Source organism: Gadus chalcogrammus, chromosome 3 (genome assembly GCF_026213295.1).
Source record: "Gadus chalcogrammus isolate NIFS_2021 chromosome 3, NIFS_Gcha_1.0, whole genome shotgun sequence".
Taxonomy (NCBI): domain Eukaryota; kingdom Metazoa; phylum Chordata; class Actinopteri; order Gadiformes; family Gadidae; genus Gadus; species Gadus chalcogrammus.
This window is the reverse complement of record NC_079414.1, coordinates 18,107,480-18,130,637: the sequence shown is the minus strand read 5'-3', so window position 1 is coordinate 18,130,637 and position 23,158 is coordinate 18,107,480. Positions and strand designations below refer to the sequence as shown.

General features: G+C 47.1%; 4 protein-coding genes across 4 annotated transcripts in view; all 4 read right to left on the bottom strand.

Moving 5' to 3' along the window:
- Positions 1–121: 121 nt before the first annotated feature.
- On the bottom strand, positions 122–14,804 carry klhl2 (kelch-like family member 2). Its single transcript, XM_056586390.1, has 15 exons — positions 14,266–14,804; positions 13,711–13,830; positions 13,493–13,599; positions 13,200–13,321; positions 12,325–12,487; positions 11,943–12,052; positions 11,499–11,615; positions 10,992–11,141; positions 10,753–10,870; positions 9,915–10,112; positions 9,448–9,549; positions 3,263–3,391; positions 2,644–2,784; positions 2,387–2,530; positions 122–1,944 (listed from the first exon to the last, which is right to left on the bottom strand). The coding sequence occupies exons 1-15, from the start codon at positions 14,331–14,333 to the stop codon at positions 1,916–1,918; spliced, it is 1,818 nt and encodes a 605-aa protein (XP_056442365.1). The 5' UTR covers positions 14,334–14,804; the 3' UTR covers positions 122–1,915.
- Positions 14,805–15,435: 631 nt separating this feature from the next.
- med28 (mediator complex subunit 28) lies at positions 15,436–16,939 on the bottom strand. Its single transcript, XM_056587051.1, has 4 exons — positions 16,713–16,939; positions 16,381–16,447; positions 16,134–16,246; positions 15,436–15,843 (listed from the first exon to the last, which is right to left on the bottom strand). Exons 1-4 carry the CDS (start codon positions 16,908–16,910, stop codon positions 15,640–15,642), a joined length of 582 nt encoding a protein of 193 aa, XP_056443026.1. The 5' UTR covers positions 16,911–16,939; the 3' UTR covers positions 15,436–15,639.
- A 33-nt stretch (positions 16,940–16,972) lies between these two features.
- lap3 (leucine aminopeptidase 3) lies at positions 16,973–21,805 on the bottom strand. The gene is made up of 13 exons (XM_056587050.1): positions 21,546–21,805; positions 21,259–21,374; positions 21,097–21,151; positions 20,901–21,006; positions 20,367–20,526; positions 20,111–20,275; positions 19,793–19,951; positions 19,560–19,684; positions 19,363–19,451; positions 18,621–18,723; positions 18,224–18,303; positions 17,665–17,774; positions 16,973–17,519 (listed from the first exon to the last, which is right to left on the bottom strand). Exons 1-13 carry the CDS (start codon positions 21,642–21,644, stop codon positions 17,333–17,335), a joined length of 1,554 nt encoding a protein of 517 aa, XP_056443025.1. The 5' UTR covers positions 21,645–21,805; the 3' UTR covers positions 16,973–17,332.
- Positions 21,806–22,559: 754 nt separating this feature from the next.
- Positions 22,560–23,158, bottom strand: part of clrn2 (clarin 2) — a 1,958-nt gene continuing 1,359 nt past the window's right edge. Inside the window, exon 3 of the mRNA XM_056584530.1 lies at positions 22,560–22,828. Within this exon, the coding sequence (XP_056440505.1) occupies positions 22,560–22,828 (269 nt within the window). The remainder of the gene's footprint in view (positions 22,829–23,158) is intronic.

The following is a 23,158-nucleotide window of genomic DNA, read 5'->3' as shown; positions in this document are numbered from 1 at the left end:
TTATGTAATAACAAAACAAATATAATTATTTTCCAACGATAGTACACCATCAATTACAGTAATGATAACAACTCCTTATGTTAAAACGTTTTAATATTTTTGCAAAATTTAAAGAGGCATACTTACACAAGTTTAAATACAAGAAGCATATTTATTAATGATAATATAAAACATGTTGTGAAACATTTCAAAGATCATCAGCCTACATAACATTCCTCTGACAAGAGACAGCGATATTAATCAACATCGTAGCAACTTTAAATATTAGAGCAAAAAACTGAAAAATCAAGTTGTTTGGTCACTTTCCAGAAAAGAGAGAGAGAGAGAGAGAGAGAGAGAGAGAGAGGGAGAGAAGACGATGTTGTGAGTAGTAGAGAAAGAGAATAATAAAGAACGACAGAAATAAAGAGCAATATTAAAGTTGGCACATTCATGTCGAGTCAGGGTGTGCAGTAGTTAATAGGCTTGCTATAACAGAGGGGATAGGGGATGGTGAGAGAAGTTGGTGGGGGGGGGGGGGGAGTTCACCGGGTGGGTTTGAGAGGTTAAAGGTCAGGACCATGCATCGAGTTCAGCCCATATTTAACTTGCTGTGATCAGTGGTCAGAACCACAACGGAGAGTTCTGCCAAGTGACAGTAAAACACTAATAAATAAATAAACTGTTGGAAACGCTCGTCAACAGTCTCTCCCTCCGTCTTTTCTTCGGTCCCACGAACATACTGTGTTTCCATACAGATATCGCAATAAAAGCCTTTTATTTCCCCAAACATACCATCCCCCCCCCGCCCGACCCCAAAGAAAGCATACAATGTCTCTTTTACAATCACTTTCCACAGGCTGTGCTGGAATCATGCAGACTGGTGTGCTAGTGACACCGGCTACCATCAAGTAAACATCCCCTAGATCCTTGGCAGGTAAACTCAATAAGTCCCCGTTTGGCACTTGGGCCCATAATAGCACACTGGGAGCAACAACAACATAGGACGCTAGGAGGGTTTGGGTAACTCAAGGTGTAATAAAAAAACACATTCAGCCACTTTAGGGACAGCCACATACGAGAACACTGTAAAAGGTCGGAGCTCAGAGTGCAGAGGTCGCGACCCCGTGCGTCGACCAGGCGTCGCCACGCGCGAGACTTGCAGGTGCACGGCTGTGATGAGCGGCGCACACACATACGGTACATGCTCACATGCGCAAGCGAAGGGCGCGCACACACACACACACACACACACACACACACACACACACACACACACACACACACACACACACACACACACACACACACACACACACACACACACACACACACACACACACACACACACATGCAAGCACGCGCACACATGCTTACACGTTGAGCACCCATTTAGTCACTATACAAACTTAACCATACATTTCTTGGCATGATAAAAAAAAGTTAAACGCGTTCCATTCATAATGCTCCCCTCACTGTTCTATTCTCAAAAGGAAAATACCTAATTAGTGAACTTCCTGCCGTTTCAGCAACGATAAGACGAAAACAAAAAAAAAGAGAAGACCCTTAATGTTATAGTTACAACAGCTCTTCTTCAGTAGCAATCCAACGCCATTGCGGTTGTAGTGGTTCTTAAAACTGGTTTGACTCCAGTTCGCTGTCGCTTGTTTAGCCACGAGAGGATTAAAAACACGGTTTTAACATCTCCCAGTTGTTGAGTTCCTCCCCCGTTTCTTAAGTGCATTAATCTTCATCTTTATGATCATCCTCATCAGCTTCATCATCCTTCATCCGCTTCATCATCATCTTCATTTGCTCATTTTCTGGCAGGGCCCGTTGAGGCAGCCTCAGGTCCAAGCTCTGGCGTCGAAGACGGATCCAAGATGGGTGTTCAGCAGACGACTGCTCAAAATCAACAAGATGGCCCCTGAGGCAGTCATAAGGGCTTGTCGATCACCGTCACTCCTAGGAAACAATAACATGCATTTAGGGGATAAACTGGTCGTACATCAGCCTGCGCCATGTACGTTTTTGGCGGCGTCTAGTGGCTTGAGTTGTAGTTGCAGTTCGAGCTATCAGTTTCCGAGGATATTCCCACAGTGGACCTCATTAAAACTAGTTTTGTTCCGCAATTTTGAGTTCAGATATTTAAGAACTATGGAATGAATGCCGTCAGTCGAAAAGTTATCTAGCGCAGGTTTAAAGCATGCAAAGTATTCTCATAAATGTATTCCCAAAAGTTGGGAAAAAAATTTCCCTATGAGCGAAATGTAAAAAAAAAAAAAAAAAAAAAAAAGAATAATTCCATCCCATTGTCAAACACAAACACAAACGCTGCCTCAGCAGTTAAAAAAAAAGTGCTTTAACAATGGCCGTGACAACAGGCGGGATGTTTACACACACAAACCTGCATAGCTGCGTCCGGTGCTCATGCAGGCCGCCAGTAGAGTCCACTTGTCGGAGGCAGGGTTGTAGAACTCCACGGACGCAAGGTTACAGCTGCCGTCATCTCCGCCCACCACGTACAGTAGGTTGTTCACCATACACACGCCTGGACACACACACACACACAAACACACTTAGGATTTTCCTCCTAGATCAAGGAAGGCTGTTCATTGTTGGCGTGTCCTTTATTCTTCCACTCGCCGTCGCAGCCGCTCTCACCTGCGTTGCGGCGGCACATGTTCATGTCGGCCACCTGGCGCCAGCCGTTGGTGGCCGGGTCGAACACCTCGCAGCTCTTCCTCACCAGCGGGCCGTCGTGACCCCCCACCGCGTACAGCAGCCCCTTCAACACGCCGACGCCTGGAGGGATCAGAGAGCACTTCTTTTACATCATCTCATGGAAAACGAAACACACCTTTTCGTTGCAGGTTCAAATGGACTAGTGCGTTAGCTGTGTTTCACCCATACAACAACGTCAAAATATTATATCTAGCAAACATCCTTTTTTTATTTTATCACAACTTGCACAAAAGGTGTACTCTGACGACCATTTCACTTTGCTACTGTGATACTTTATTAAAAGGTGACAGATTATACCACCAGGTGTGAGTTTGAATAGCCGTTGCAAGGCGTTTGGAAAATCTGCCTCTTTTGACATCATATGGGCGTGTCTGTGGTGACCACGCCCACTTGTGGGTGTGGTCACCTAGATGTGTGCTGGATAGGTGGACATGCCCACTTAAGGGCATGTCCTTCAAAACGGCTCGTAAGGGGTAATCCCACACCTGGTGGTATAATACGTCACCTTTAACAGGTAGAGATATAAGCACACGCGTACCTGCGCCACTCCGCCGGGTGCCCATCTCAGAGATGTAGCTCCATGTGTTGCTGTTTGGATTGTAGGCCTCTACTGTACTCAGACACTGTCTGGTGGCCCCGTCATACCCTCCCACTGCATACAGAATCCCTGCGGGAAACAATCACATTCAACACAAAAAGGTTAGCCCGTTAACGCATTGAAACCAAACACAAACCGACGACTTCGCTAAGAAGCAGGTACGAGGTTGGGTAAGGGCTTACACTGTTGACAATGGGGTACGAACCCAGAACCGATCCCATTCCCCTGGAGTAAGTGACACAAAACTTTGGGTTACTTAACGTAATCCCTGGTTCTTTGATAACAGAGTGAGGTGTTTCACTATGGGAATCGCCTAGGCGTGACCTACTACTGGAAGCTCCAATTGCACCACGTCTGTCCTTGACAGACAGGTCGGACTGTGCCACAGGGTCCCGCCCCCTGCACTTATACAGTCGACCCGCCCTCCTCAAATCATTCTATACCGGTTTCTTTCCGTGTAAATGCAAGGAGGGACGTGTTGGTGAAACACCTCACTCTGTTATCAAAGAACCAGGGATTACGTTAAGTAACCCAAAGTTCTTTTTCTAACTTCGCTCGGTGTTTCACTATGGGAGATATAGACCACTCCCGTATTGCATATGTCTCCCGAAGCTATGCAAATTCAGCCAGGCAGCAAACATCACTTTGAGTCTGGTGAGATCGTCTCCAGCACGGCTTGAGAAACAGAAGGCCCTGAGACATCCAGCCTATAAAACCTAACAAAGGTGTGAGGCGTAGCCCAGCTCGCCGCAGCACAAATGTCATGCACCGACACTCCCCTGAATAAGGCCCATGAAGTAGCCATACCCCTTGTGGAGTGGGCCCTCAAGCCATGGGGGGGCTGCAAGCCCTTACTTTCATAAGCAAGAGATATAGCCTCCACAATCCAGTGGGATAGCCTCTGGCGGGACAAAGGCTTGCCTCTATGGGGAGTGGCCCAAGACACGAACAGCTGATCCCCTTTCCGAAAAGCAGCTGACCGACTCACATATACATGTAGGGCCCGTACCGGGCATAATGTATTGAGTCTCTGCTCCTCCGCAGAGGAGAACGGAGGCGGGTGAAACGCCGACAGTTCCACCGTGAGACACTTATAGGTCGACTCAACCACCTTAGGCACAAAAGCAGGATTGGGCCGCAGACAGACCTTGGAGATCCCCGGAGCAAACTGCAAGCATGAAGGACGGATAGACAATGCCTGTAAATCACTCACACGCTTAGCTGTGGTTAAAGCTAAGAGCAACACCACCTTCAGCGACACAAACTTCATCCCCACCGCCTCCAACGGCTCAAAAGGGTGATGAGACAGGGCATCCAGCACCACCGATAAATCCCACAAAGGGACCAGGGGCCTGGAAACTGGGAGCTTGCGACGCGCCCCCTTCATGAAGCGACAAACCAAGGGATGCTGCCCTGCAGGCTTATCCCCAAAGCCAACATGACAAGCTGAGATGGCTGCCAAGTACACTTTAATCGTGGAAAAGGCCTTACCCTTTTCCAATAATCCCTGTAGGAAACACAGTAGGTCCACCACGGAACACTGATATGGAATGGCGTGCCTCGAGTCGCACCAGTCCTCAAAAACCCGCCACTTGCCACTGTAGAGCCGGCGAGTGGAAAGGGCCCTTGCATTCTGAATGGTGTCAACAACCTGTGCAGGCAGGCCTGCCGCATTCAAGTTCCACCTCTCACGGGCCAAGCCCAGAGCGCTACGCGGTCCGGGTGCGGATGGTAAATCTCCCCGCCCGCTTGGGAGAGGAGATCCCTGCGCAGGGGAAGGGGCCATGGGTCGCCCGCCAGGAGTTGCACTATTTCTGCCACCCAATGTTTGGATGGCCACCGCGGCGCTATCAGGATTAACGACAGACTCTGTTCTCTCACCCTGGCTAGGGTGGGGGAGATCAGGCTGAGAGGGGGGAAGGCATATAGCAGCACGTTTGGCCACGGATGGGCCAGCGCATCTACCCCTAGGGGAGCCCTTACATCTGACAGGGAGAAAAACAACGGGCACTGCGTGTTTTCCAGCGAGGCGAAGAGATCTACGGCTGCCAAGCCGTATCTCCGCCATATTTGTCCCACAACCTGTGGATGAAGAGTCCATTCCCCGTACAGGGGGTTTCCTCTGGACATAAGATCTGCTCCTCTGTTCAGGACCCCCGGTACATGCGTCGCCCGAAGGGACAGGAGTCTGGTGCTGCTCCACAAGATCATTTCTCGAGCTAACTCGTGTAGTTTCAGTGAGCGAGTGCCGCCCTGCCGGTTGACGTATGCCACAACAGTGGAATTGTCTGTCTTTACCAAGACATGGCGGCCGTGGATAAATTGCAGGAAGTGTTTTAGAGCAAGGAACACTGCCCAAAGTTCTAGGAGGTTTATGTGAGCCTGAGCTAGATCGCGACTCCAGGTGCCGTTCACTGCTCTGCCCATCATTGTCGCACCCCACCCTGACAAGGACGCGTCCGTTGTCATGGTTACCCTGGACGACACCGCCCCCAGCGGGACGCCCGCTGTCAGAACCGTGCGCACCGACCACGGGCGGAGAGCGGTAACACACGCTGGTGTTACTTTCACCTTGCGATTCAGGTGGCGACGGGAGCACAGACGTAGTGCTGCGACCCAGCGCTGAAAATCTCTCATCATCAGAAGACCCAAATGCACTACTGATATCACCGAAGCCATAAGGCCAAGCAGGCGTAGGCATAACCTGAACGATACGGTCTCTCCCCGCCTGAAGAGGGAGAGACACTGCGTGAGAGACGTTAGTCTCCGCTCTGATAGTGTGACGCGATAAGAGAGAGAGTCTATGTGGAGACCCAAATATTCCGCACATTGTGCGGGGTCCACACGGCTCTTTTCCCAATTTATGCTGAATCCCAGAGTCCTCAGATGATTTAGCACCGTAGTAGAATCTCTGAGTGCCTGTTCGCGTGAACTGGAACATATCAGATAATCGTCCAGATAAGAGAATATTCTGATGCCGCTGTTTCTTAGCGGTGACAATGCTGCCTCCACACACCTGCTGAACACTCTCGGGGCCAACGATAGCCCGAACGGGACCACTTGGTATTCGTAAGCCCTGTTCTGAAAAGCGAACCGGAGAAATTTCCGGTGTGCGGGATAGATGGCAATGTGAAAATATGCGTCTGACAGATCGATCGTTACAAACCAATCCCCTGGACGGATTGAACGACAGAGCACTTTGTGTGTTAACATCCTGAACGTGTATTTGCGCAGGTGTCTGTTTAACACACGGAGATCTAATATGGGGCGAAGGGACGAGCTCCCTCTCTTCGGAATGAGAAAATAACGGGAGTAAAAACCCTGTTGGGCTTGCTCGTTCGGGACAGCCCTGATCGCTTGTTTTCGAAGCAGGGACGATATTTCGTCCTCTAGGATTCGTGCCGAATCCCCACTGGCCATAGAAACCAACACGCCGTTGAATCTGGGTGGTTTCATAGCAAACTGCAGTCTGTAACCCTGGGAAACCGTAGACAGGATCCACGGGTGAACTGCGCATGCGCGCCACTGTTCCACTCGCGCAGCGAGCGGGCTCATGTGATCGCGCCCCAACGACGTCACCCTCGGGACGTAAGGGGAGAGGTCTGCCCTCACAGGAGAAGCGTGAGCTCCCCCCATGGGAATGTAGGGACCAAGATATTGTTTTATTTTGTTTTGTTTTGTGCATTTCACCCTTGGCTCTGGGCCTGGTTGCGAAAATGCAGGGTTTATTGTGTTCACCTTTAAAACGAGGGAAAATAACTTGCGACACTGGGAAAATGCTTGGTGGCACTGTGTCAATCGTTGCCCCTGTCTCAGTTCGCCCTGAACGTGAGGCGAGAGAGACTGAGAAAGGGCCCCTGGAGAACTTGAACCCTCTGGGCTTTGCTCTACCCCCCCAAGCTTTCTTTTCTTCATGGGAGGGGGAGAGAGAGAAGCTGGGAGTGCTAGGTCGCACGCTTCTTCTTCCCATCCCCGGGGTGGGGAGAGCGGTTCCTGGCTGCCGCAGCAGCGAAGGAGTGTTTGCCCCATGGCCTTGGGTTCTCTGACCTAGGCTGTTGGTCGGCCTGTGGGCCAGCTGCGTGGGCTGGTCTGTAGGCTTTCTGAGGCCTGGTTCCCCCTTGTTTTCCCCTTGCTGCCGCTGCGGCGGCCGCAAAGCCTGACCTCGCTGGCTGGGGTGGGCGGGGAGCCTGTTTTCGGGGAAGGCAGAGATCGAAGGCCTCTCCTTCCTGTTTCCTGAGAGTGCTGGTCTCTCTCATCTTTTCCAGCGCTGGACCAAACAGACCCTTGGTTGGGTCATATGCAGCATCCATGACCTCGGCTTTCTGCGCGTCACTCAGTCCGGAGAGACTGAGCCATAACGCTCTCTCACCCGAGACTGCGAGTCCCATGACTCGGCCACAGCCCTGAACTGCGCCCCGTGAGGAGCGTAGGACCAGGTCATTGACGTTGCAAATTTCATCCCAGAGGGCAGGGTTGGGTGACCCAGAGTCTAGCTGGCGACCCATTTCCTCTAGGATTTCAGCCTGATATGCAGACAGTAGTGTCATGGCATTGAGCGAGCATACCGACTGCGCTGCATATTTATACATCCTCTGGTAAGTGGAAGCGGTGAGGCGGTCCATCTTACCAGGCAGGGAGATGCCTGAAGAGGCGGAGAGAGAGCGACGGTTTGGGTGGAGGTGGTAAGCCACTGAAGGCTCCACAGCTGGGGGTTCGGCCAGCCCCAGCTCACCCATCCCGTGGATCTCCAGCTTTGAGCAGCCCTTGGTGGGAAGCTTGCTCTTAAATGGGCTGGACCAGTAGCGGCTCATTTCCTTCATGCAGATGGGAACTGCTGGTAAGAGCTGCTTAGAAGGCGGCTGGGCTGGTGGGAGCCTCTTGCCGTCGTATAGGTCTCTCTCTGCCCCTTCAGCATCCGGGGCTGCAGGCCATTGAATGCCCAGTTTTGCAGCGGCCCGTTTGCACACCTCGTACAGGTTACCGTCTGCCGGTTGTACAGCGTCAGAGGCGCTAGGGGGTCTAGACAGTTGGACCGGAAAAGTGGAGTCGTCCTCCTCCTCCTCAATTCCGTCCATGTCGAGGAGGTCAAAGTTGGCGTCGTCGTCGCCCTCTGCGTCCTCAGTGCCCGGTTCCGCCTCGAGAAGTAAATCATCGAATAGCGGGGGCACGAGCGGGGATGCCGCCTCCATCATGTCCGCCCAGCTCGTTGTCGCGTGGGACTGATGGGTGCTCGTTGAGGCTATAGCGGGGGCACCCGCCAGGCAGGGATCCTGGTTGGTAGCCACCGTCACCCTTAGCCTCCTTTCCAGAATTTTCTCCGGCATCGACGTGCAGTGAGCGCATGAATGCGGGTCCGCTAGCGAAGCTTGAGCGTGTTTAATGCCCATGCACGCTATGCACATGGGGTGGGGGTCCCGGCCTGATATGGAGGCCCCACATGACGCGGGGCACAGGCGGGATACAGCCTCCCTAGCTTTCGGCTCCGACCCTTTGGCGGGGGTGGCGGGCGAAGGCATACCGCAGAGTTCACTCGCCGTGATGCGTTCGTTATACTCCGGGTGTTTTGGCTCAGCCAACAAGCTAATGTGTACTGTGCCGCGGTAAGCTCGCCTTGACGCGTTAGCCGATAAACTACACCGTAAACCAGTGACACCTGTAAACAAATACAGGGTAACCGGAGAAGCAGCTCGCCTTTATGCGGACACTGCCCAGCGGGTGTAGTAACAGATAGCTTCTTACGAAGTTATTACTCAGCCGAACCAGGTTAAAAGCCTACGACTGCGTTCGACGACGGAATCCTTGACGGCCCGTCTGTGAACTGTTAAGCAGTTTAAAGCTAACCTAGATAAGCTGAGGGAGCTTGAGTAGCTTTCTCACGGGAAGAAAGCGAGAATGATTTGAGGAGGGCGGGTCGACTGTATAAGTGCAGGGGGCGGGACCCTGTGGCACAGTCCGACCTGTCTGTCAAGGACAGACGTGGTGCAATTGGAGCTTCCAGTAGTAGGTCACGCCTAGGCGATTCCCATAGTGAAACACCGAGCGAAGTTAGAAAAAGAACAAACAGGGCGGTTCTTTGACCTACTTATTTCCAAGCTATAAAAAAAAAAAAATGGTCATGTAATCACCGTTGACGACGCCCACGCCGACACTGCTCCTCCGTGTGCTCATGGGCAAGACGTGGAACCACTCGTCCGTCTTGGAGTTGTACGCCTCCACGGTGGACAGCCCTGCGGACAACACAGGCATGTGAGGATCTCGAAACTGCACGAGGAATAATGGGCTTAGTGTGTGAGGACCACCCGAGGCGTTGGAAGCATTTCCTTTCAGAAAATTTCAAACATGTATAGAATAATACATTTGGATGGTTAAGAGTTGAACGGTTAACTTATGCATCACATTGATGATGAAGCCGCGAAGGAAAAAGCAATAGCATTCCGTGAGCCAGTTGAGGGGTAAGGGGTAAGGCCGGTTCATCCGTTACAGATCATAGGGGTGAATCAACTCACTAACCGCTGCCATGCAATTTTAAGTTTCCACGGTAACGGTGACAAAAGCCCCGTTGTGGACATCCAGGGGCTAGGGCTAGCCTTACCGGTGCTGCCGTCGAAGCCCCCGACGGCGTAGAGCAGCCCGCTGAGCACGGCGGCGCCCAGCGTGGAGCGGCGGTCCTGCATGCTGCTCACGCAGGTCCAGCGATCCGCCGCCGGGTCGTAGCAGTCCACCGTCCGCACGCGCAAAGAGCCGTTGAAGCCCCCCACCGCGTACACGCAGCCGCCCACGTACACCACGCCTGAGGGGGGAGGGAGACGTGCAACGTCACGCACAAGAACTGCACAACTCATCAACAAGATTCAAACCGTTTGTAGACAGATGTTAAAGCTGTGTGATTAATCAAATTGGAATCACGATTTTTGCGTCAAATTATAAAAAAAACAAATATAAATCGAGTTGAAAGGTTATTATTGTTTTAAGTATATTTATTTTATTCATTAAATGTTGCTGGATACATATTTGGACATTACTTTCAATGTGAACATTTTGTGTATTTTTTTTAAGGGGAAATTACAAAGTTCTCAGTTACAAAGTGTTTTTTTGGAGAGAAATGCTGCAAAAATGCGTCATGTTTTCACACTAAAAAATTATAGTTTGAAGAATCGTGATTTCAATATTGACCAAAATAAACATGATTATGATTTATTTTCCATAATCGAGCAGCCCTGCAAGACGTGGATTCTCTTTTTATGCACGTGTATAAAGAACAAGAATCTATAAGCAGCAGTTTGTGATGCAGGTGTCTAAATCAACAGGTGAAAAAATAAACGAAGTGTGAAAAGTGAATGCAACCCCTCTAGGTCAAGTAACCCTGAAGGTGAAGCTCATTGGTTCACTGATTCATTGGTTGAACCACGTGGTGTCGTTGGCTGTCTTACCTGCTCTGCACCTCCTGGTTGGGAGTTCAGCCACCTGGTACCACCGCTGCTCCTCAAAGTCATAGCATTCAACGCTCCGGATAGCCTTGGGAGCCTGGCCCCCCACCACCACCATCACCTAGAACCAATAGAAACATGTATACACCATGAATACACAGAGAGACGAAGGCTGATTTTAATGATTTAACCGGAAAACAAATAGCCCTGCAAATAATTGCCTGGTTTTATTGCAGGCATACCTTAGGGCAGCAGGCTGGGGTCCTCATTTGTGTCCGTGCGGTCTTCATCAGGGCCCTCTGATCAGCCGGCAGCAGGTGGTACTTCATGGCCTCGATCAGATAGTCTTTACACGCACTGCTGTTCTTCACCAGAGACTCCTCCTCCACCCTCTAGCATAGGTAAAAGTAAGGAGAGAATGTACACCGCCATTAAAGAGAGCATTTTGATTCAAAACCATTGAAACATAAATACAACTGATAAAGTTGCATATACACAAACTACAGAAAGAAGTAAAGACTACAGAAAGTACTTTCTGAAAAAAAAATTGAGATACAAAACGCGAATTAATGATCATATTGAACATCAATATAAGCGTGTATGTTACATTGACAGAACTACAACTCGCCAGCAAATCGCCAGCAAATGGCATGCATGGAGTTTGCAATGTAGGAAGATCAGCAATAAGGTAACAACCGTCAAAGAAGTGTCTTTACTACAACACTACTACAACGCCCACACACACTGACCTGCACCAGATATTCTCTGGAGAGTAGCGGCAGGCGCACGTGCTCCATGAGTTGAGCCAGGTGTTCCTGACGAACATCTTTATCATGATTGACCCAAGCAATCACCGCTTCAAAGACCTGAAACAACCATGCAAATAAAACACACTTTAAAGCAGTCACTGATTTGAGTTCCATTCACAAAACCCGTTTCCTATTTTTTTTCTCTACGGTCAATAATGTTATTGTAGACGGTAATAATTATTTTTGCATGTGTTTATTATTTATTTTGCTTATGAAGAATAGCTTATCATTCCATTTATTTTTATTTTCCTGTACCTCCTGCTAGGGCACCTGATTATCGGGTCAGGGGTCAATCAAGTGCCACCTTATTTAATTCCTGTATTCATATAATTCCTATACGATCTTGTAAAGGCTTGCATGCGCTGGGATGTGTCCTGCTCCTACCTTCTCCTCAGTAGGAATGGTGAGCTTGTCGCTGGCGATGAGGCTGGACACCTGTTCCATGCCCAGGTTCAGGAATTCTTCACTGGCCACCACCTCGGGGAAGTGTTGCTCTGTCCACAGAAACCAGAAACTCTTGTTATCTCCTACGTCACTCCACCTCATCTCCCTCTCCCTCTCCCTTGACTTGCAACCCTGTTTATATATTCCTCAGCCTAAGTAATACCATTGAGTCATTTTCTTTTAGCAGACGCTTTTATCCAAAACCAGTTTTACCTTACAGGTGACCTCTTTTACCTTTCAACTTGGAGTCTAAAACCTAACCAACGACCCTGCCCTACTCGGTCCAACGCATGGCAGCCTCTCCACGGCGCCCACACCTCACCTGCGTAACTGTTGGCCTGCGTGAGGAGCTGGCAGCAGGCGTGCAGGTCGGCGAAGGCCCGGATCCCCAAACAGTTGGAGGGGTGGAGCTGGGAGCTCAGGAAGTCACAGCAGGCCTTCTTCACCTCGCTCAGCTGCAGCAGGCCCGCGGCGGGAAGCAGGGCCTGGGGTCCCATCCGTACGTGCAGACAGACAGACAGACACACGTCATTAAAGGAACACCTAGACGGTTTCCTGCATGAAGCTAAATGTTTGAGTTTGGTGGCAGTATAGGATTAAAACTGGAGTACCGAGTGATGTGGGTGGTGAGTGAAACAACAGGGGTGTCTGAACCAAAGTGGTCCATTGTTGACCGCTGATAAGATGAGCATGTACTTAATCAATCCCAGATGGGATCATTTTGGCAACAGTCAAAAGCATGGGACAAACAATGCGTTCTTGATGAGGTGTCAAAACTCTGGAGACTTGTTGGAAGCTAGGGTAATCCTAACACTGTGATTTTATGCGTTGTCCGTCATTCAACTACAATGCATGTGTAATCACGTTTCGTTCCGAAATGTTACTCTTTTTTCTTTAAGGTTTTTATTCATTTGTAAACATGTATAGTGGAATGCAACAGGAAATATTACCTGTGAAAGTAGTCCAAAATGGGACACCTTTTTTTTTTTTTTTCTGACATTTGCTTGTATGCACATGTCAGGGATGCAAACAGGTGTAGCATGCTAGTTTTATCCCTGGCACATTTGAATAAACATTCAAGAATAATTCTTTCAGATGACGTGACACATCCTTTTTCCACAATCACATCCAGGTGAGTTCTGTATGGGACTGAAAGGTAGGCCTTACGCAATCACTGCGGAGGCTGCATGTGCGCACCTGTACATTCTCCTCCGTGACCTGTATCTCCGCGGTGTAGATGTAGTCGATGAGCAGGCCAAGTGTCCAGCCCCCCATCTCTTTTATCCTCACCCGCTTCGCCCTGCTCTCTGCCATTTCCCCTGCAGACACACACGTCAAGAGAATGTGCTTTGGCCTAATCCGGGGGAATTTATAAAGGAATCGTAAACAGGGGAATCACAGATCACAGGCAGCAGCTGTGATTCCGACAACATGAATCACAGGTGTAGAGCGCAAAATGAAGGTTAGAATTCAGGTGGTTGTTGTCATACCTGTGAACATAGCATGGAAGTAGGGGCTCCCGGCAGCGAGGACCACCCTGTGAGCAGTGATCTCTACGTCCTCCGCTACTATGGTCACATCGCACAGCAGGCTCTGACTAGCGTCGGGAAGGCACAAAAGTATTCAATGAAAAATCGGAACACAAAAGTTTTGCAATCGTTGGTTAGTTAGATACAATCGCTGTTTGGGGTATTAAACAATGGTATACCTGCGTAGCTCATTCATAACTTTGAAGGCCTTTCGCATGTGCCTGGGGTTGAGAGTGACAGGACCTTGCTTCTCTATGCCATCCTCTTTGTCCAAAGGATGTGGACAAAGTCTACTACCCCTAACAGGGACAGCATACACAAAGACAAATCACAAAACAATCCACCACAAAGCATTCTCTGGCCCCGCTCTGGCACACACTAAATAACTCATTAAATAAACCCCTGAGCTCGGCAACGAAATATTGTCATACCCCTGTACAGTATTCACCTCTACATAAGTGACTACTCCACTTTCTGTCCACCTACAAATTATATTCAGGCCGGTTGGGCAACACAATTGCGGAAATGAATACAAACACATACAATCACTCGTAGGTAGCCTACATAATATACACAACCCACAACGATCTACAACACAAACTACTAGGCATTTGGCGTGTCCAGGGGGCACTTAATGGTCATGCTCATAAACAATTGTACAGCCCAGCTGCTCTATCAATGCGGCATCGTCACTCAGCCAGCGACTATGAAACGTCAACACTCTTGTGACTTACAGAGGATGAATTTCCATGATCTCGCTGCTCTTCAGAGGCTGTAAACTTGGGGCACTGGCATGCACCATTCCATATCCACAATGTTGACGTTATTAAGGATGCGTGTACCCAATCCCGACCTCGATTGATTTAGTTGTTGAGTCGGGCTTCAGCCCATAACAGCTGCCTCTCGATGGTGTGTCACACGAGTTCGCTGGCTTGCGGTGATACTCAGTCACACATTGTAGCTAAACTCGGGTGTTGTCTGTTTTTTTCTGTCTGTCGAAAGGCGCAGATAGTCACATATGAAGCGGTGGGATTGTTATCCTTCAGATGCAAATTTGGCCACGGGGAAATAAAGCGGCGGATGGCGCTACCTGTTATTTTCCTTTTACTGATTAAACCCTACGAACAAGGACTACTCGGCAAAGACGTTCCTCTGAGTGGCTGATCTGGGGGAGAGGAAAAGACTGTCTCCCTCTAGCTGTGGAAGACTGGCTGGGCACTGGGTCGATACTCACTGCAGCGCCCGGGAACCATTCATTATTACACACGCCGACGGATGTTTATTACATTATGTTAGATTTCAATGTAAATTATGTGAAGTTATGAAGCTTCAGCTCATGAAAAACAAAGCATTCAAGTTGAATCTATAACCCCAGCTGAAGTAGATAATACATTCTGTATTACCATGCAACTAAACTGATGTTTAAACTGCCATTCATTAAATTGCATTTATTTGGAGATCAAGACTTGTCTGAAATGGTTGATTGTGTAAATAATTGTTGAGCAAAGGAAGGAATAAGCTTAATGTAACCGGTGTATTAGTTATGTCATATTTCGACAATAATCCTTATATTCCTTTAATTTATTATTTTTCCTTTATGCACTTTATGTATGAATGTATATTTGTTTTGAAAACTTTTATTTCAATACGTTGGGTTGTGTGAAGTCACTTCCTGGTAACTTCACGCCATCCTCTCCTTTCGGAAAATTGCCCTGCTGGAGAGAGCAGTGTGTGAGACGGAAAGCACTGTTGAATTTCGTATAGTATTGTGTTCCCGCACAGAATAAAGACTCAAGAATAAAGGGTCGAGAGACCACTGCTGGCAAAGCAGCAGTGGTCTCTCGACTCATTGAAAACTACACAACGCAGAAATAGCCGATGCACGATGAGGCCGTCATTAACATAAAAAATATCTTTTATTTTTCATGTCACCCTCAAGAAATGGTCACATACAATATTTACAAATAAAAAAATACTTCACAATTTTAGAAAAAAATGTTATTGGATGACGTCAAAAGAGCAATAATCCCACACATTCTCTAATTCCATCATAGGTTTACACAATGTGGACTGCAAAATAAGCATATACAACTACATCTGTGTAAGTGTCAGTTTGGCTTGAGCGGGGCTGGAGGGAGGCTGGCAGAGGCCTGCTCCAGGAACGCCAGTGGCCCAGGAGGAGGAAGGTCTGTGGGCTTGCGATGTTGGACACTCACATCCTCTAGCACCTGCTGCCAGTGGTGGAGCTTGGACTGGTGCTTCTGGACCAGCGACTCCTTCCTCAAGAGCTCGTTTTTGAGCTCAGAGACGTCCTACCAGGGAAGAAGTGGACGAATGTGGTGAAAACACATTGGTGGAATGGTGCATAGAATACACAGGAAAAGATAGAACGATTAAATGTGAGCACAGCTCAATTTGGCACTACATAAGAAATTGAGAATCAAGTTGAACTCACTTAAACTAAACAATCTTGTAATTTTTTGGAAATAATGTATTTTATATGCAACTAACCACTAAAAGTGAGGTTCATGTCTTCACGATGTCTACCATTTAGTAAGCAGACCTTTGTAGACCCAACTACGGAAGCGGTTATGGATGTTACCTCTTTGACAACTTGTTCTGGCTTCTGTACAGACAGCTGAAGCCTTTTCTGCAAGAAAAAACATTCTGTCTGTCTAGCCACGTCCAGGAACTTCTGGATGCACTGGTCCACCCCTTTGACAAACAGACACAGGGACACGTTGGTAAACAGTAACGTTACAACGTTTACATCAAACAAGCTACATTTGTACGAATATGCCCATGGAGAGCTCGTTTTAACCCACTGAAAGTAACAATCGTTTTCTTACCAGTTCTGATTTCCTCTTGGTCTGTTCCGTTTACGTAGTCTTGGCTTACCAAGGAAGCAAAACAAGCCTGTAAGTAAGAAAGTAAGAAACAGTGTGAGGATAAAGTTTAATATCAATGACACGATGGGTTGAGCATCTGGCTAGGCTCAGACCCTTCTTTTAATGTAGACAATAGTTTATCTTATAGCTAGAAAGTCGTTATGCAAGCAATTACGGGTACATGTGTCAAATATTTTATTTATACGACTTTGGTATCCGCAATTAAATTGCATAACGTTAGACAAAGGAAGGGATTAGCTGGTAGCAACATTAGCATGATGGTCACCTCCTACCTCAAAGGAAGCCTCCAAATCGTCCACCAAAGTGTTGTTTCCCTGGGCTCTGTTAGCAGAACCGCCAGGCAGTAAACCGGGCTGACCCGGTCCACCAGGAACCCCGACAGGATGAGTCCCGGGCGGCTGTTGGCCAGGAAACATTCCCCCCATGGACGAAGCCATCTCGGTCCGTCTCTGAATTTCCGGTTTGCACATGCGCACACGCTCCCCGTTACGCTTACTGACAGGTGACTGACAAATGATCCAGAACAAAGAAATACATGTACATTTTATTGAAATACATATAGAATACAATGTTGTGATACTACAGGAAGATTTTACAATGTTACAACGTGATCAAATTGCACCGTAGGATCAAGCAATCCACCTTTCCACATAATTTCCAAATTGTAAAATGTGGAAATTATGTAAAAAAGCAATTGTATGGCCCGTACGGTATGGATAGCTGAAATAAGCAATGAAGATGGAATATTGATTACAAAGTTGAAGAATATATCTGGATCCGATTTTATACAATTGTAAAAACCATAACAAAGCTTCTCTTGCTTCTGTCATCTTCTGTATTGATGGCACGTACATCCTCATATCTCATCAGAATTTCCTGAGAGTGTCTTTCTTCACACTTCCTGTGCCAGTCTTGCAGCAAACTCCACCAGCGTGCGAGTTGGCCGCCCAGACATGCCCTTCCTCAGGTAGGGAACCTCGTCCTTGTTACCCATCACTCCGGCGATGTCCAGATGTGCCCAGTGGGGGGCCGTGACAAACTCCCTCAGGAAGGCCGCTGCCGTGCACGCACCGCCAGAACTGTGAGACCCAACCACGCAAACACACACACGGTACAACAACAACAACAACAACAGTAGACAGTGGAAAGTCCTCTAGGCCATTGTATTCGTCATGCAGTAGGAGCCATGAGGTCATGTTGACCTGGCCATCAGCAGATACGTACCGGCTGCTGCCGACGTTGTTGAGGTCGGCCAGCTGGCTGTCAGTCACCTGTCGCGTGTAGTGTTGGAACAAGGGCATCCGCCACACTCTGTCCCCTGTCACCACGCTGGCCTACACACACACACACACACACACACACACACACACACACACACACACACACACACACACACACACACACACACACACACACACACACACACACACACACACACACACACACACACACACACACACACACAGATTCCCATGTCAGTCTCCATACCATAACAGACTAGAATGGAGCCTGGGTAATGTAGTTTGTGTACGTGTTTGCGTAAACCTAAATCCAATAAATATGGTCTTTGAGTTAATGTGTATGACATGCAGGGTGATAATTACACTGTACTAAAAAAATTCTTTACCATTTCTTTTTTTTTTGAGATTGCGTTATTTTCCTCTTTACATCTAATCCTGTCTTAATCTGTATATGCTCATAGTGTGCAGTATATGTTTATCTGGTCCATGTATCACGTCACCATTATGATAAACCCTTCACTGCAGGGTAGCAGCAGTAATACCTGGTGTAGCCGCTCCCAAAGCCAGTCAGAGTTACTGAATACGCCAGTCGCTGCTGAGCCCAGTGCTACGTCCATGGCCCCTGGGAGAGAGATGCCGTCAGTGCTTCATTTGTTCTGAATAGTACCTTCATCTTAGCATAAGACCTCATTCCCCATCATAACCCTCATATTGTGGCCATTTTGTACCAGCGTTAATTAATGTCCTATAATTTTCGAAGATTTTCTACAATGTCAAAGCATTTTAAAGCACTTTGATAACTATCCCCCATTCACCTTTACCTTACTATTTCATCAGTACCTTATTAATAGGTAATTATTTTCCTGCGCTTTATACATTTTTCAACACATCTTTCTACACCAAAGCTTTTGGAGGCATTCATTCTTTAGCAGTTTTTACCTGTTAGGGTAGCTGCGTTGACAATGGCTCTGGGGCTGAATGTGTGTGCATAACAGAGAGCATCAGCCAGGACCAGCCTGCCCTCTGCGTCTGTGTTGTCAACCTGGCAGTGGAAGAAGATGAACCACATTCAAACAAATTGAGGGTCATACACACACACACATTAGAATTGGTGTAGCTGTTTTTTGTTTGTCTTTCATTGGCTCAGAGCTCTACATCCTGTCACAACCCTTACTCGGGGACAAAGACAGGAAAAGGCGTTTTGTGTTTTCATTCATGTGCTGCGAGTTCAAGCTGTGGGTTTGGAGTGTTTCGAGAAATAGTGTTTCCAGACATTTCCCCCCCCCTCTCCCCCCATGCTATGGTGTCCCTTTTTTAATCAAGACTTGCCCGGATAACTTGCCATTCACTGACAAGGGTTCAAAGATGAACATAACTACAACACGTAAATGAAGCAGCCAGCTTAGCTCAGGAGGTAGAGCTGTTGTCTTGTAACCGAAAGGTTGCTAGTTCGATTCCCAGCTCCTCCTAGCTGAGTGTTGATGTGTCCCTGAGCAAGAAACTTAACCCTAACTGCTAAATGCCCTAATTGTAATTTTAATTATTTAAATAAGTGTCTTTACAGCTCAGTGTGAAGACTTATTGCCCCCACTTTGGCCCCGTAAGAAAGCAGGAAGAGTGATTTTGGAAGAGTGATTCAATCCGATACTGTCCACCATTCGCCCTTCAGCAGGCCACCCACCTGGATGGTCTTTCCATTCTTGGCCGTGACGACATCTCCTGGTTTGCTGGCCTTTCCGCTGGGCATGTTCTCACACAAGGGAGCCAGGCCTAAAACAAATAAACACAGAAAAAAATGTTATAGGAGTAGAAGACACAAAACGACAGGGCTAATTGAAACATCCCCAGGGTCCTCCATGTTTGATCCAACAGGTTTACCTATGATGTTGATGGGAAGTTTGAGGGCTACCGCCGTGACCAGAGCGGCGCACACTGTGGCCGCTCCCCCCATGTCAGCCCTCATTGCATCCATCCCAGACGGCGGCTTGAGGGAAATACCTCCACTATGGACGGATGACAAAGCCAGGGATAAGAATACTGTATATATACACACTTCATAGACAACGACAATTCAATCTAACTGCATTTTTCTGCCCCTCAAAGCTGCTTACCTGTCAAAGGTAATTCCTTTGCCAACCAAAAGCAGTGGGGCTTGAGTTTTATCGGGGCTCCCATTGTAATGAAGCTCCAGGAAGACAGGGGGCTCCTCGGAGCCTTTAGAAACACTGAGGAATGCCCCCATCTGCTGCTCCTCTATCCAACCTTGAGACCTGGAGAACGAATTAGGATTGATACATTTTCCTTTAATATGACACTGCACCCATAAAAAGTGCAACGAAGACTTATTGCAACCATGATGTAATTCAATGAAACCATGATGTGACATGGGGATGAGACATGCACACACGTCAATACAACTTTGCACATACCGCTTGTGAACAGTAACTCGTTCACTGTATGGTGCAAGTTTCTCTTCAATTGTGTCGGCGAAGGCGGTGGGCGTGATGAGATTGGCTGGACCCTCCATAAGGAGGCGGGCTAGATTCTGGCCTTCACCATACAGAATCCCTTTCTCCCAACCTGCCACATCATCACTAGCAAAAACACATAGATACAATGCGCAAAATAAGTTTATGTTTTCCGAAATAAATTAACTTGGCCAAAAAGAGAAGCTGATTAGCATACCTTCCATGTAGCTGTGTGGTGACTTTGGTCTTCTTCTTGGTTTTCAGTAGGTCGTATTGAAACAGACCAAGCACGGCACCTTCTGCTGCTGCCTGGGCATCTCCACACGCATCCACCTCCACGTGGCTCACCTCCAGGTCCTGGAGCAGTCTGCAGCCAGCTGACCCAGGCAGACACATACCATGCAACTCAAAACTTTTGTATTGAGGTTTGAAATTAGCAGTGGAACACAAGGTGGTCCTTATGGCAGAAGAAAGTCTTGAGACATAACTCATAATTCAACTATGTTCATGAATTAAGATGTGCAACACATCAGAATAAATATATTAAAATATAAATACAATTGGTTAAAATATAACTAGGTTTATTATAAAACATACAACATCAGCAACACAGATTATTTCAACAATATTCAAAGGTAAACAGAGTATATGAATATTCAGACGAAATAAACATATGATGGGCCTTCCACAATTTAAATCGAATATCAAAACAAGGATTATAAAATGGAAGGTTCAAGGTGTTTGTGTTTACCTGATAATGCTGCTCTGATGTTTTCCTTGCCGGTGTCCCAGTTCTCCGACCCACACACACCTGCATTATTTTTGCCAAGACCAACTACTGCCACACATGGGAAATCCTGAAGACAAAAATATGTTCATTATAAAACCTAGATTAGCTGTGCTATAACATTTATTCTTTTTCAGTTTCACGGTTTTCGGCTTCGTACCTCATGGAGCCCATAAAATATTCTGTTTTTGCCTTTTTTCAGTGCTGGGCCAGAGCTGTTGATGACAAAATCAGGAATGACGTTGTCATAAATATCCTTAAATTGGTCAGTCCAGTACAGTAGAGCTACACTGTAAATTCTACCAGAAGTAGGCTTACTTACATTTTTAGCAATTCTGAGAGCTTGCCAGACACAGCATCGTCCAGGCTTCTAGCTGCAGTTGTCAGATCAAAACTGTCAGTTTCTCCCTCTTTCTCGTACACTCCCAGTACCAGGCCCTGGTAAATAAACATTAAATAGATGTGTTACAACTTAAAACACAGCAGAAACACACATGTCTGGCACATTTTGTGCCATTCTTTTACAAGCTTGCCTAATTTAAGAATGATCACATCTGCAATAAAGTAGGCCTAACTGTCTTCATGCTTTTAAGAGTTTCTGTTACTTACTTTTCTGTTATTCCAGTTGTTCTGTGATGCAGAAAAGAATCGACATTGTTTTATTCTCGCTGCTGTCAGCAAAGCTCTTTTTAACGTAAACATTGTCATCTGTTACACATATGTGCGTAAGGGATTTAATTGTAATGCAGACACAGGTCGTCTACATGTGAAATGTCTGGTTTAGGGGTTATCCATTGATTGCCTCAGCCTGTCGCGTTTCATACGTCAACAAAAAGGGACCAAACAAAATTAAATCGAGCGCCATCTGCGGTCCACAGTTGGTATTGAGTGAAATAAGTAAGAAATATCACACAAGAAAACGATATCGTATTGTTTATTAACTATTGCATTTCACCGAATGAACAGCACAGTCTAGATGATTGGCAATAAAAGTATACATGCAAGAAGATATTTAAATAAGGAATATTCTTCAGGCCCATAGTTTTATATCACAACACACTTTTAGTAAAAAATGTAAAGCTTACCACTGTGGTAAAAAACGTTTAACAAATGGCCATGCAACAAAAATGTTGCAATTGGCATTTTTTAAAAATAAAATGACATACATATTTTGCATTGCATAACAAGCACTTAAAATTAAACATTACATTAAAAGTATTAATTTGTGCTTAGGAAAGGTCTCGTTTGTCATGAATGCGATAAAACGAGCATGCAGTTCAAAATTATAATTTCCTTTCTCTACATAAGAAATACAAATATTTACATTATACGGACAAATAAGAAAAAAAGTGTCCAAATTTGACGACTCCGTTCCGTGATTTTATACACAGTCATAAGGTTGTCTGTTGTAACATATGACATAGGTCATAGCATGCTTACATACATTTTTTATACCCCTCTGTAATCATTCATTGGTAGACAGTTCAGGAAGTAACATTTAAAAAGTAACAACAACACATCAAGGAAGATGTCATGCAGTGTCAGTCTATTTAGTCCACAAGGACGATGACCCCTGACCCCTGGTTTTGTCCTGTCGCTAAGGGCCTGCTCCTCAGCTACATGTCAGTAGAGCAGATCCAGGGCCGAGATCACCGGCTGCTCGGGTTTCTTCTTCTGCGCTTTGGGAAGCTTGATCCGGCTCATGGCGACCACGCCGCAGACCGCCACGTGCGTGGCCACGCTGGCCACGCCCAGCCAGAAGGACCAATCTAGGCGGTCGTCCAGGACGGTGAGGAGGAAGAAGCTCTCCTTGTGGTTGGCGATGTGCTCCGTCAGGTGATGGTGTCTCATGGCTGCCAGGAAACATAGCACACCTAGGGTACCGAACAGAGCTGAGGGACCGGAGGGAGACAGAGACGTCGAGATGTCAGATAGTGTGTTGGCTGGCTAAGTTGTTTAGGCATCCTACATCAGCTATCTGAATTCCCTGTCAAATCACTGGGGATAAAAGCTTCATACAAATAATGTAACAACTTGAATAAAAGAGAGTTTAAAAGCTTTTATAATGCATCCAAGGTTTGAAAGGAGTTCAGAACAGAGTGACAGGACATGTAAAAAAGGTCTTCTACAAATACAATTGACCATTTGACCGAAATATCGAAGTGTCAAACATGATTGACTAAACAGCTGGATATAATGTATTGGAGTGAAAAGCTAGCGTG